A 13,018-nucleotide genomic window follows, 5' to 3' on the forward strand; every position below is an offset into this window, starting at 1 on the left:
AATGAATGAATGACTCCAAAGTTTGTCTCTTGATTTGAATGCAACTTTCTGTCCTGTCCTCCACGAGTAGTTCCCTCCTGGAATATCAAATAGGAAACCAACAATGCTCCCTCTGGATTCAAAACTTTGGTTTTACTCTTAGGGATGAGGAATAACCTCAGTATGCAAATGATTCTGGTCCCTGTAAAAGGAAGAATCCTTCAGATCAGTAAGATCAAAACAAGAGTTGGTGTTGGTGCATGTTGTCTCTTTACCCAAAGGCATAATATCAAATAAGCAAGAGGGCTGGTGCGGGGACAACATTTACAAATAACTTCCCAGCACAACCAAGGTAGAACTGGTCAACCTAAACATTCTACTCTCGTCTCACCAGTTTAATAACTGGTAACAAGTATCCCTATCAATTGGAGCTTGAAGCCCACCTCTGTGTCTCTCGCAAACCCACTGTCGAACACACCTTTCTTTTTGTGCTTTGGCATCCCCGTCACTGGTCCACAGGTTCCAGAGCAATTGAGTTGGAAAGAATCCTTTCTGACAAAACTTTGTTAGATATTCAGCTTCCTTTTCTCGAACAATGAGAATTATGTAATCCAGTGTGTTTACCTTTTTTCATGGCTTCAAGGAAGCTTAGCACCAAACTTAATATTTAATTATAACAAGTGTATTATTGTAAGGTTTGGGAATGTGTGGTGTATATTGCTCTCCTTATCTCCTCTACTCTTTCATATATTTTATAACATTTACATAAATTTATTTTCTATGTCTGATATTTCAAAGTATGCAGGATATAACTCATAAATCACACATTTTAAATGCAGTTGGTCCTATACATAAGGAGCTATAGGTCATAGAGTAGCCAAACCTATAATAGCAGGCTCTGATTCCCCCAAAACCCTCTGGGTTAAGTGGTTTCTTGTCATATTTGTGGATCTGGGTTAAGGTCTTGGGTTTCCTGTCGGCTTGATGGGAAATCATCAGTTGATCTTGAGATCTTCTTTGGCGTCCTCTTTCCAAGTGACCAGGAAGAGAAGATTATGGTAAGAAAGACCCCGACAAGAAAGACAAGGAGAGAAACAAGACAGTAATTAGAAAAAGACCTGAAAGAAAGATCAGTCTTAGAAAGGAGGTGGTGATTCCTCTGATGGAGAGAAAGCCGTCCAAAGACACACACGTAGGGATGGAGAAGGCTGGGGAAGAGCTCACCTGAATGCCTTAATCTTATAAATTAATAAGAGTCAAGGGTGCTTGGATGATGGGGGAGGGGTGGGATGAAGTGGTGGAGTTTTGACATGCCTAGTAAATGACAATCTTGTCCCTTACCTGACTCTGAAAGCCAATTCAGAGAAAGACGCAGACATCAGACAGAGGTTAAAATCTCAGCTTTATTAGTAATAAATGTTGTGCTAGAGGGTGTGGTCCAGTTCTTGCCAAATGCACACCCCAGACGTAGATGTCCCCACCCAGTCGCAGGCAGCACCAGCAGCCTGCAGGCCTCCCTTCTTCCCTGCTAAGCTTACCGTTCGACCTAGACAAAGTGAGAATCCATTCATCCTGCAGGCAGCTGGCTCCCAAAGAGAGAGAGAGAAGTATACTCATGTCCTGGTCCCCAAACTCCAGCCAGAAAATTAATTCTCTCAAGAGTAAATGAGGGGCTTCCCTGGTGGCGCAGTGGTTAAGAATCCGCCGGCCAATGCAGGGGACACAGGTTTGAGCCGTGGTCTGGGAAAATCCCACATGCTGCAGAGCAGCTAAGCCCATGAGCCACAACTACTGAGCCCGCATGCCACAACTACTGAAGCCCGCACGCCTAGAGCCCGTGCTCCCCGACAAGAGAAGCCACCGCAATGAGAAGCCCATGCACCGCAATAAACGGTAGCCCCCACTCACCGCAACTAGAGAAAGCCCGCGCGCAGCAACAAAGACCCAACACAACCAAAAATAAATTTATTTTTTAAAAAAAGAGTAAATGAAAGGCTGAATCACCCACTTGACCAAATGAAACCCAAATGAAAAAAAAAATGAAAGCAATATAAGAGACCTATGGGATAATATAAAACGTGCCAATCTATATATAATAGGGATCCTGGAAGGAGAAGAAAGAGAAAAGGGGATTGAAAATGTATTTGAAGAAATTATGGGCTCTCACATGTATTAATGTTGATTTTTGTCAGGGATTGCATTCTGTGTTCTAGTGAACAGGCCCTTCCTTCTACACAAAGCAAGTGTGTGACTCTGAGTACACTAATTATTGTCATTTGTTAAATGGATCTGATTGAGCTGTAGCCAGATTGACTGATGCATCTTTACTGAAGTGCATGTGACAACACAAAAAATAATAAAAGAATACTCTGCCTGGTAAGAGTGTTGTGTGCCTGAGGCCTTGGGCCAAGCAGTATCAGTTTGGTCAAATAGTTTATGCTAACGATATGATTCACAGTGAATGCCTGCTTTTTCCTGGGGATCTGGAGTCCGAACAGCTGAGATAAGTCATGCTGGCACTGCATGTCTACATGACTGATCCCCAGTAAAAACCCTGGACACCACGGCTCAGGTGAGCTCCGCTAGTTCCCTGGCTGCACATCTTATCACAAATCATTGCTCAGAGAATTAAGCACATCCACGCAACTCCCCTGGGAAAGAAGTTTTGGAAGCTTGCTCCTGGTTTCTCCTGGAAATCATGCCCCACACATCTTTCCCTTTTCTCTCTTTTAATTTCTATCCTTTTACTTCAATAAACCACAGCCACAAGTGTAATAAAAATTAAAAAATTATGGCTGAAAACTTCCAAAACCTAAAGAAGGAAACAGATATCCAGATACAGAAAGCAAGCACAGAAGGTCCCTAACAAGATAAACCCAAACAGACCTGCACCAAGACATATTATAATAAAAATGGCAAAAGTTAAAGATAAAGAGAGGATTCTAAAGGCAGAAAGAGAAAAACAAAGAGTTAATTACAAGGGAAACCCCATAAGGCTATCAGCTTATTTCTCTGCAGAAACGTTGCAGGCCAGAAGGGAGTGGCAAGATGTAGTCAAAGTCCTGAAAGGGAAAATTCTGCAACCTAGGAATACTCTACCCAGCAAGATTATCAACTAGAATAGAAGGAGAGAGAAAGAATTTCTCTGACAAGCAAAAACTAAAAGAATACAGCAATATCAAACCTGTCCTACAGGAAATATTGAAAGGTCTTCTCTAAATAGAAAAGAAGTAAGAATCTATGCGAAAGAGAAAATCACAATTAGAAAGTAAACCACTTAAGTGAGCCAGTACACAGATTAAATGAAACGCTGGAGAGAGGCCAGGAGTTTTACAGTCATGGAAAATTCCGACACGTAAGAAGAAGCAATAAGAATGGTGGAAAGGAACCCGCCCAGCAACATTACAGACTTGAAGCCAATAGGGAGGATTTGAGTTCACCTTGAGGGAAAATGCAGTAGGAAAGTTGCTAGCCAAGAGATTGCCTGGTGGGAATAATAGCAACCCAGCTGTGACTTTGTATTGAGCCAAGTCAGTGTGGCTCCGTGACTCTCATAGGTGACCGTGATATACTATAGCCCAAGGGCGAGGATGCAGAAAATGAGTGATGCATGAGGCACAGCAACAGGGAGGTTGATGGGACCTTGCGGGTACCATGGTGATGTCAGGGTTTGCAAATGGCAGCATAAACATATTACATCGCCTCCAGCCACCATTTATTCCTGCCCAGCCCTGGAGTCCTAGTCGTGATAGATGAAGGCGTAGGGATTGTCACTACTATGTTGGAAGTAAGGGAGAGACAACCCAGGATATATCAATAAAAGCTTCACTGAGTGCCTGACCCGAGTCTGGCCAGAGTAGAGAACGTAGTCAGAAAAGGCTAATGATTTAGATGATCTGAATTCTAGAAACCAAGGAGGTCTGAGGTGTGGCAATGTTGGTGTGTATAAATGATGCAGCATAGAGGTAGAATCCCAGAGAGCTTAATAGTCTTTCAGCAACTACTCAGACTTTTGCTTACTAAAAAGAATGAGGACAGAAGATTTAAGACTTGAGTCTTGTCCTTTGTTTAGTCTTTCACATATAAAAACTCCGTAAGTAAAGCACAACCAGGTTCTACCCTGGCTGTTCTCTCTACAATTACTAAACTTAAAAGGCAGCCCCATATGAAGAAGCAGATGGAAATTAAAATAGCTGAATGTAGAATTTGGACAGGATGAGACAACTTTATGATCTATAGACCTGAAATTAAATGACAGGGTAGCAGTAGTCTTAAAACTCAATATAGGCGACCATGGGATCTTGAAACATGGATTTCGTCAAGTATGAACTGGACCTTGTTGCTCCACTAACATTATGTTTTTGTGTTAACTTTTGACTCTATCATTAAGGAAATGTTCCCATGTAATTTATGAGATGCCTGGCAGGTAAAGGGTGATCGTTGCACATGAAAAGATGACTGTACATAAAACAGGTTTTAATAACTGGCTTACTACAGAGCTCCCAACATCTATGTTCTGTTCTTAGGAAAGACACACAGGACTCTTACCTTGAGAACGTGAATTTGGACACTATATTTAATAGATCAGAGTCTATGAAAGTCCAATATAGTTATTCCCTACATAGGCATATATTCTCTTGGAAGTCACTACAGAAGTTCCACAAATTTATAGATTGTCGTGCCTATTACTTGAATTGAATGGAAAACATTATTCGCAGTGCCTTAACAAAAATGCATTTTAGTTAAACTCCTTTCAGGTTTAGTGGTATAAGATTCAAAATCAAAACCCCTAGGTACTAGATATACTGAGATACGGATAAAAAATATTTGAAGATTTGTAACCACCCCTACTCGTATGGTCACGTCATTCTATACCTGCTCAGCACCTAGAGTTCAGGGAGTACTTTCACTGAAAAGGTTTTGAAACTAAACTGAAACTGAAATCACAGCCCACAGAAAGCCTCCATAAAAGATAAAAAATGATAAACTGGATTCCATCAAAATAAAAATCTTTCGCTCTACAAAAGACACTGCTAGAACAATGGAAAACAAGGTGCAGACTGGGAGAAAACATATGCAAATCATACATTTGCTGTAGGACTTGGGTACAGAATATCTAAAGAACTCTCAAAACAATAGTAAGGGGGAAGTGACCCAATGAAAAATGGGCCAAAGATTAGAAGAGATACACCGGGGAAAACATAAGTTTGGCAAATAAGTATATGAATCTATGTTCAACATTATTAGTTATTAGTAAAATGCAAGTTAAAACTACGATGAGATACTTCTACACACATATTACAGTAGCTAAAAGTTTTAAATATCAGTAATACCAAGTGCCAAAAATGACACTGAGTACCTGCTGGTACACATATACTGCTCATGGGAATATAAATTCTGAAAAATGGTCTGGTAGTTTCTTTTTTTTATTGAAGTCTAATTGATTTACAATGTTGTGTTAATTTCTGCTGTACAGCAAAGAGACTCAGATATATATATATATATATATATACATTCTTTTTTAATATTCTTTTCCATTATGGTTTATCTCAGGATATTGAATATAGTTCCCTGCACTGTACAGTAAGACCTTGGTGCTTATCCATTCTATATGTAATGTTATAGTTTGCATCTGCTAATCCCAAACTCCCAATCCATCCGTTCCCCACACCCCCCGCTTTGGCAACTACAAGTCTGTTTTCTATGCCTGTGAGTCTGTTTCTGCTTCAAAGATAGGTTCATTTGTGTCATATTTTAGATTCCACATATAAGTGATATCGTGTGCTATTTGTCTTTCTCTGTCAGATGTACTTCGCTTAGTATCAAAATCTCTAGGTCCATCCATGTTGCTGCAAGTGGCATGATTTCATTCTTTTTATGGCTGAGTAATACTCCACTGTATATATATACATCTTCTTTATCCACTCATCTGTCGATGGACACTTAGGCTGCTTCCATGTCTTGGCTATTGTGAATAATACTGCTGTGAACACTGGGGTGCGTGTATTTTTTTGAATTATATTTTTCTCCAGATACATGCTTAGGAGTGGGATGCTGGGTCATATGGTAGTTCTACTTTTAGTTTTATGAGGACCCTCCATGCTGTTCTCCATAGTGGCTGCACCAGTTCACATTCCCACCAGCAGTGCAGGAGGCTCCCTTTTCTCCACACCCTCTCCAGCATTGATTTGGCAGTTTCTTAGAAAGTTAAACACACACTCATCATATGAACCGCTCCTAGGTATTTATCCCAGAGAAATGAAAACTTATTGGTTCAGCCACTCTGGGAGTCAGTATGGAGTTTCCTCAAAAAATTAAAGATACAGCTACCCTACAATCTAGCAATCCCGCTTCTGGGTATTTATCCAAAGGAAATGAAAACAGGTTACCAAAGAGACATATGCACCCCATGTTTATGGCAGCATTATTCACAAGAGCCAAGATATAGAAACAACCTAAGTGTTCGTCCATATCATGTAATACTACTCAGCAATGAAAAGGAACAAACAACACATGCAACAACTTGCGTGAATGTCAAAGACATTATGCAGAAAGAAGCCAGTCTCAAAAAGTTACCTACTGTATGATTCTCTTTATTTGACATTCTCAGAAATATAAAACTATAGGGATGAAGAGCTGATCAGTGGTTGCTAGGATTAAGGGGAGGGGAGGGTGTGACAACAAAGATTTAGCACAAGGGAGTTTTGAGGGGTGGTAGAATTACTCTGGATCCTGATCATGACATTGGTTATAGAAATTTATACATGTTAATATCCATAGAACTGTACACCAAAATAAAAAATAGTCAATTTACTGTATGACAGTTTTAAAAAGAAAACATGATGTTAGAAATATGACGTATTAGAAATATGTCATTTAGACGAAATCAACTTTATTTAATGGGAAAGCCAAACAAATCGCTTTGGACCTAGAACAGGTTTTTGTTCTGTGCTGAAAAATTATTTCATTCTGTGCCTAAAGGAAAGCAGAATTAAGATGTCACAAGTTAGGGACTTCCCTGGTGGCACAGTGGTTAAGTATCCACCTGCCAATGCAGGGGACAGGGGTTTGAGCCCTGGTCTGGGAAGATCCCACAAGCCGTGCAGCAACTAAGGCCATGTGCCACAACTACTGAGCCTGTGCTCTAGAGCCCGTGAGCCACAGCTACTGAAGCCCGTGAGCCACAACTACTGAAGCCTACGCGCCTAGAGCCCGTGCTCCGCAACAAGAGAAGCCACTGCAATGAGAAGCCCGCACACCACAATGAAGAGTAGCCCCCACCCACCGCAACTACAGAAAGCCCATGAGCAGCAGCGATGACCCAATGCAGCCAAAAATAAAAAATAAATTAAAAAAAAAAGATGTCGCAAGTTTGGAAAGCTCATATCTCACTATGAGCTCTGTCGTAAATGATAAATTTCTCTTATATGTTTTCCTGCCATTCAGTGTGTCAAAAGATTTGGGACTCTTGTCAAATTGTTTCCTACAGAGCCTCTCTTTCCCCGTCTGAGATGGAAATCTCTCCTTGGATTTCCATCTACGGATGTCATGTCAAGGTTTGTGAAACATGTCTAAGTCATTGTGGGAAGTCACAGAACAAGGCTGACATGGGAGATAGTTCCTCATGCATCCTTTTTATTAAGCATTCCAGATCGAAGTGAACTTCACCTCAGTTTTTTTTTTCTTTCTTCTTTCACACATACTCTAGAAACTCAATACGACTTCCCTTGATTTGGCGTAGCTGTCTAAAATGTGCTGTCTCCACCTGGTTGCTGTTTACGACGAGCTTGAAATAGCATCTGACAATTTTTCTTAACCTAAACCACATCGTGAAGCTTTGTTTCTTCCACAGCTTCAAACTAAGGGGGTGGCAGTAGGGATGGGACATTTACAGGACACCTAAAGAGGGGTCCTACACGGAGCTTGAAAACCTATTCAACGTGGGGGGGAGGGAGGTTAGGGATGTGTAAAGGAGACAGAATCAGATGAGTTTGAGGTTTCCTTTTTCTGGGTGAGTGGCCAGCAATGCTGTTATCTGGATTTGGTCACACAGGGAAAAAAACAGGCAGAGAATTATAAAAGATTTGAGAGGAAAGATACGTATCTATATTTTACCAGCTTATTTATTTTTAAAAGTTTGCACAGCTGCTTTAATCTCTAAATGTTGCGTCTGTTAAAGGATTTCAAGTCTGTTCCAGAGGCAATGCGGTTTTTAACACAAAAGGAATGAATCCTTGGGGCAGTAGATTTGAAGTGAGCAAGGAGACATGACATTTAACAGAGAAAACCAAGTTGGACTTGAAGTCATGGAAAATTAAGAGTGCAAAGTTCTTCTGATGGTCCCTGAAATACAGGACAGGGAACACTTAGAACCTGTTGTCGGGTTCCCTATGGTAGGGAAGCTTTTTTTTTTTTTTTAATTTATTGAAGTATAGTTAATTTACAAACTAACACAATGTTGTGTTGGTTTCAGGTGTATAGCAAAGCGATTCAGTTATGCATACACATATATATGTTTTCCCTTATAGCTTATTATGGAATATTGAGTAGAGTTCCCTGTGCTCTACAGCAGGTCCATGTTGATTATCTATTTTAAATACAGTGGTGTGCATCTGTTAATCCCAGTAGGGAAGCTTTTAAAGAAGGAAGTCACGTCTCCTCATACATGGTGAATTTGGCGAAGTTGGTCCTCCTGGTGGCAAACTTCCAGGAAGCCAGACCCTTCCTGATCAGATGATGTGATTTCCTAAGGGACATAAAAATAGTCCTCTCCCCATGAAAAGGGTTAAGAATGGAAGCCAAGGACCCTCCCATACAATGGAGCGCAGCTGTCAACGTGGCCAACAGAAGTAGAACATGTGCAAAAGCAGTTCTGGGAGAATGTAGGACAAGGTAGCTGCAGAAGCAGCAGAGTGGGGAGAGCACAGGAGATGCAGTCGGGCAGAGGGCGGAAACGGTGCAAGAAGAGCAGCAGGTAATCAGGAAGTAGAGGAGAGGAAAGCAAGTGCAGGTGAGGGATTTTAGAAGGATATGCAGAGAGGGTAGCAAAGCCATATTAGACACAGACTCGAAGCAAACTGGGTGACCTTAAAGTCTGCCTATACATTTCCACAGAAAGATAAAAGGTGGGCAAGAAGCAACAGATAACAAAAGTACAAAGTGTTTGCCTTCACCCACGGATGAGCTTGTGAACAGACCACCACACTGCCGGGTGCAGAGGGTCCAGAGGCTCTCAGTGGGAGCCAGGATCCCCTCTGCCTGGCTACTCCAGGACAAATTCAACTTTTAGAAGGTAGTCCCAGGTCCTGGGCATAACTTGCTGCCTTTTAGAGTTAAATTTCATAAGCCGATGGAAAGAATTCATACTGTATGTATTCCTGAAATATAAAATATAGTCTACACCAGCAGGCTTTGCTTCAGGCAACACTATGGTCTCATAGGCTACTGCCTGATCTTCTAGGAGTTAAAAAAATCTAACAGCAGATATTTATAATCTGTCATGATCTTTCTTTCTTACAACCCCATAAGGGAATACCAATTATTAAATATAGCAAACAATTTAAAGTTACTGGTATTCTTCAGATGATTTAATGACCTCTTGTCCCTGAAGTAAACCATCTGATAATCTGAACTTAATTTTTTGTTTTTAAAATTTATTTCATTGAAGTATAGTTTACAATGTTGTGTTAATTTCTTCTTACAGCAAATTGATTCAGTTATACATATATATATATTCTTTTCCATTATGGTTTATCCAGGATATTGGATGTAGTTCCCTGTGCTATACAGTAGGACCTTGTTGTTTATCCATCCTATATATAACAGTTTGCATCTGCTAATCCCAAACTCGCAATCCATCCCTCCCCCACCCTCCCTCCCCTTTGGCAACCACAAGTCTGTTCCCCATGTCTGTAGGTCTGCTTCTCTTTCATAGATAAGTTCATTTGTGTCATAATTAGATTCCACATATAAGTGGTATCATATGGTATTCGTCTTTCTCAGTCTGATTTACTTAACTTAGTTATGATATTCTGTAGATCCATCCATGTTGCTGTAAATGCCCTTATTTCATTATTTTCATGGCTGAGTAATATTCCGTTGTGTGTGTATATATATATATATATATATATATATACACACACACCACATCTTCTTTATCCATTCCTCTCTTGATGGACATTTAGGTTGCTTCCATGTCTTGGCTATTGTGAATAATACTGCTGTGAACATAGGGGTCTTTTCAAATTACAGTTTTCTCTGGATATATGCCCAGGAGTGGGATTGCTGGGTCATATGGTAGTTCTATATTTAGTTTTTTAAAGAACCTCCATACTGTTCTCCATAGTGGCTGCACCAATTTACATTCCCACCAAGAGTGTAGGAGGGTTCCCTTTTCTCCACACCCTCTCCAGCATTTGTTGTTCATAGATTTTTTGATGATAGGCATTCTGACTGGCATGAGATGCTATCTCATTATAGTTTTTATTTCTCTAAGAATTAGCGATGAATCTGAATTTAATTATTAACAATTCATTTTCCGAATTCCCTGAACTTCAAATAAGGATGTTATTGTATTTATTTTGTCATGATAACCATTCATTGCTGACAGCTATACTCAAAACTCAGAAACCTAACTGCTAGTGTCTTCCTTTATCATCAGAGGCAATGTGATGTACCAGATGAGAGACCAGAGCTGGTGCCCCTGCTGGTGCCACACTCTTTGCCAGCTGTGCGTCCGTAGGCAAATTACTTACCCCCTCCGTGACTTGATTTCCTCATCTGTAAAATGGGGATGGTGATAGTAGTGCCTTCTTTATAGGTCTGTTGTGAGGGTTAAACAAGCCTAGAATAGGACCTCGGAGAGTACGTATTAATGAATACATAAGGCATTTAGAGCAATGAACAGTAAATAGCACCATATGCGTTAACCATATTTCTATTACTTTCTGATGCTCCTCACTGTAATTTTCAGTAGTTATATTAGGAGAGTGTGAAGTTTAAAAATATGCCCCAATCAGCCCATGATTCCCAAAAGCCTGCAAAATCATACAGCAACAATAACATTATATTTTTGGTTTTAATCCTTAGTTCATCTCAGTGTAATAAACCTATCCCTTTGTATCCGCCAGAGTTGAAAATATGTCCATGAGGTTGGAAGAAATCAACGAAAGAGAAAACTTTATGAAAACTTCCCTGCAGACTGTTGACCTTCGCCTTTCCCAACTGGAAGAACTATCTAGCAGAATGGTGAATGCGCTGGAAAACCTCGCAGGAATCGACAAGTCCGACCTGATACAGACCCGGTCCCGGGCTTCTTCTGAATGCGATGCAACATACCTTCTAAGGCAAAGCAGCATCAACAGTGCCGATGGCTACAGCATGTACAGGTATCTTTTCAACGGGGAGGAGTTGTATGAGGATACTTCCCGCTGCATGCCACCAGGGACAGGGTTCAGGAAAAAAGTTGGTTCCTTCCGTGTGAAGGAAGAGAAGGACCAAAGAACGCACCTGGTCCCAGAGCGTCAGGGCAGCCTTCGCCTGCCACCCAGCACAAGCACACCAGCATCCCCAGATGGCGATCGACTTGCATCAGACAACGTGAAGAGCACCTCAGGGCCGAAATTAGGTCCCGATGTTGGGATTTCAGCTGAAGATGATGAAAGGCAGGCAGACTCTAAGAGAGGAGAAACAAGCTCCCCAGGTTTCAGTCAAACAGATGTTATGCACGGACAGAACAATTTGGATTTTCAAAGCACTCAGCTAACAGTGGAAACAACGAAGATAGAAGGCACCATTTCTTATCCCCTGGAAGAAACAAAAGTGACCCGTTATTATCCTGATGAGACGTTCAGTGCTTGTAGAGCAATGAAGTCCAGAAGCTTTGTATATTCCCAGGGAAGAAAGCTGGTCGGCGGGGTTAACAAGTGGAGTGCAGTTGGGGACCAAACATGCCCCTCCACGGTTGAGCAATGGACCACAGAGTGGAGATATCAAGTTCAAAAGATTATGCGTTCTCAGAGCACGGATATCCCTTCCTTTGGGTCTGAAACGGCAGTGCAGGCTGAGCATCAAGGGCATTTCACAGACACCAAAGATGAAAACTGTGTTTCTGAAACAGGCCCTCAGATCTCCCGTTTGTCACTAGCTGTTACTGATAGAACTGACAAGGAAAGCTTACTGTCTGTGAAAACACACCAAACTTTGGGATTCCCATCTTTAAGGTCAAAAAGTTTACACGGCCATCCTAGGAATGCTAAAGCCATTCAGGGCACCTTAGACAGATCTAGACATGCCAGCAGTGTAAGTAACTTAGCAGTTGTGTCCAGAATTACAACGGAAGACCTGAAAGTTAAGCGAGAGAAAAATTCCTCAGAAACTGAATGCTGAGTTTTGTTTCTTTGATTTTTTCAGTCAGAACAACTGATGAGTCCCATCTTGGTCATCTAAACATCATCCATTTCTGAAATCATTTTCATTAAAAACGTTTGACAATTTGGACTTATTTAAAATTTAGAGTTTCATTTTAGTGCATTACAATTTAAAATGTAATGCACTAAACTTAATGTTTTGTTAGCACATGTTAGTAAACTTAGCTTTTTTAGTTGGAGTAGGATCAATGAAAGTGATAGCGCTCCAGTCACGATAAATTCCTTCATCAGTATACAGGATCCTACGATCTCTTTATTTCTGGGGGCAACCGAATAGCCAAAGAAATGCCTTTGGGTGACACCAGTAGGTTACTTAAGGGAGTAAGCAACTATGTAAGAAAGGGAAACGACAGACAAAGCAAACATGAAAAAAAAAAGGAGGGGTGGGGGAAAAGAACAATAAAACTATGAGGTGCAAGAAGTGAGAATTGGAAAGGGGAAGTAAACATCATATGTTCTTTATGGGTTTCTGTTTATTTTATGTTTTAATGCTTTATGTTTTAAAATTACACGATGGAAAAAAAAGGCCACGATTGTATCAAAGGTCATACTGTAATAGGGTAGGGTGACCAAGAGTTTTGTTAATGTGTAAAAATAAAGTATCCCACATG

The 13,018-nt window shown here is 40.7% G+C and overlaps 1 protein-coding gene across 1 annotated transcript in view; it reads left to right on the forward strand.

Moving 5' to 3' along the window:
- Positions 1-12,366, forward strand: part of TRPM1 (transient receptor potential cation channel subfamily M member 1) — a 212,459-nt gene extending 200,093 nt beyond the window's left edge. Inside the window, exon 32 of the mRNA XM_065871777.1 lies at positions 11,109-12,366. Coding sequence (XP_065727849.1) covers positions 11,109-12,366 — 1,258 coding nt within the window. The remainder of the gene's footprint in view (positions 1-11,108) is intronic.
- The last annotated feature ends 652 nt before the right edge of the window (positions 12,367-13,018 follow it).

The sequence above is a fragment of the Phocoena phocoena genome, chromosome 2 (genome assembly GCF_963924675.1).
Source record: "Phocoena phocoena chromosome 2, mPhoPho1.1, whole genome shotgun sequence".
NCBI lineage: Eukaryota > Metazoa > Chordata > Mammalia > Artiodactyla > Phocoenidae > Phocoena > Phocoena phocoena.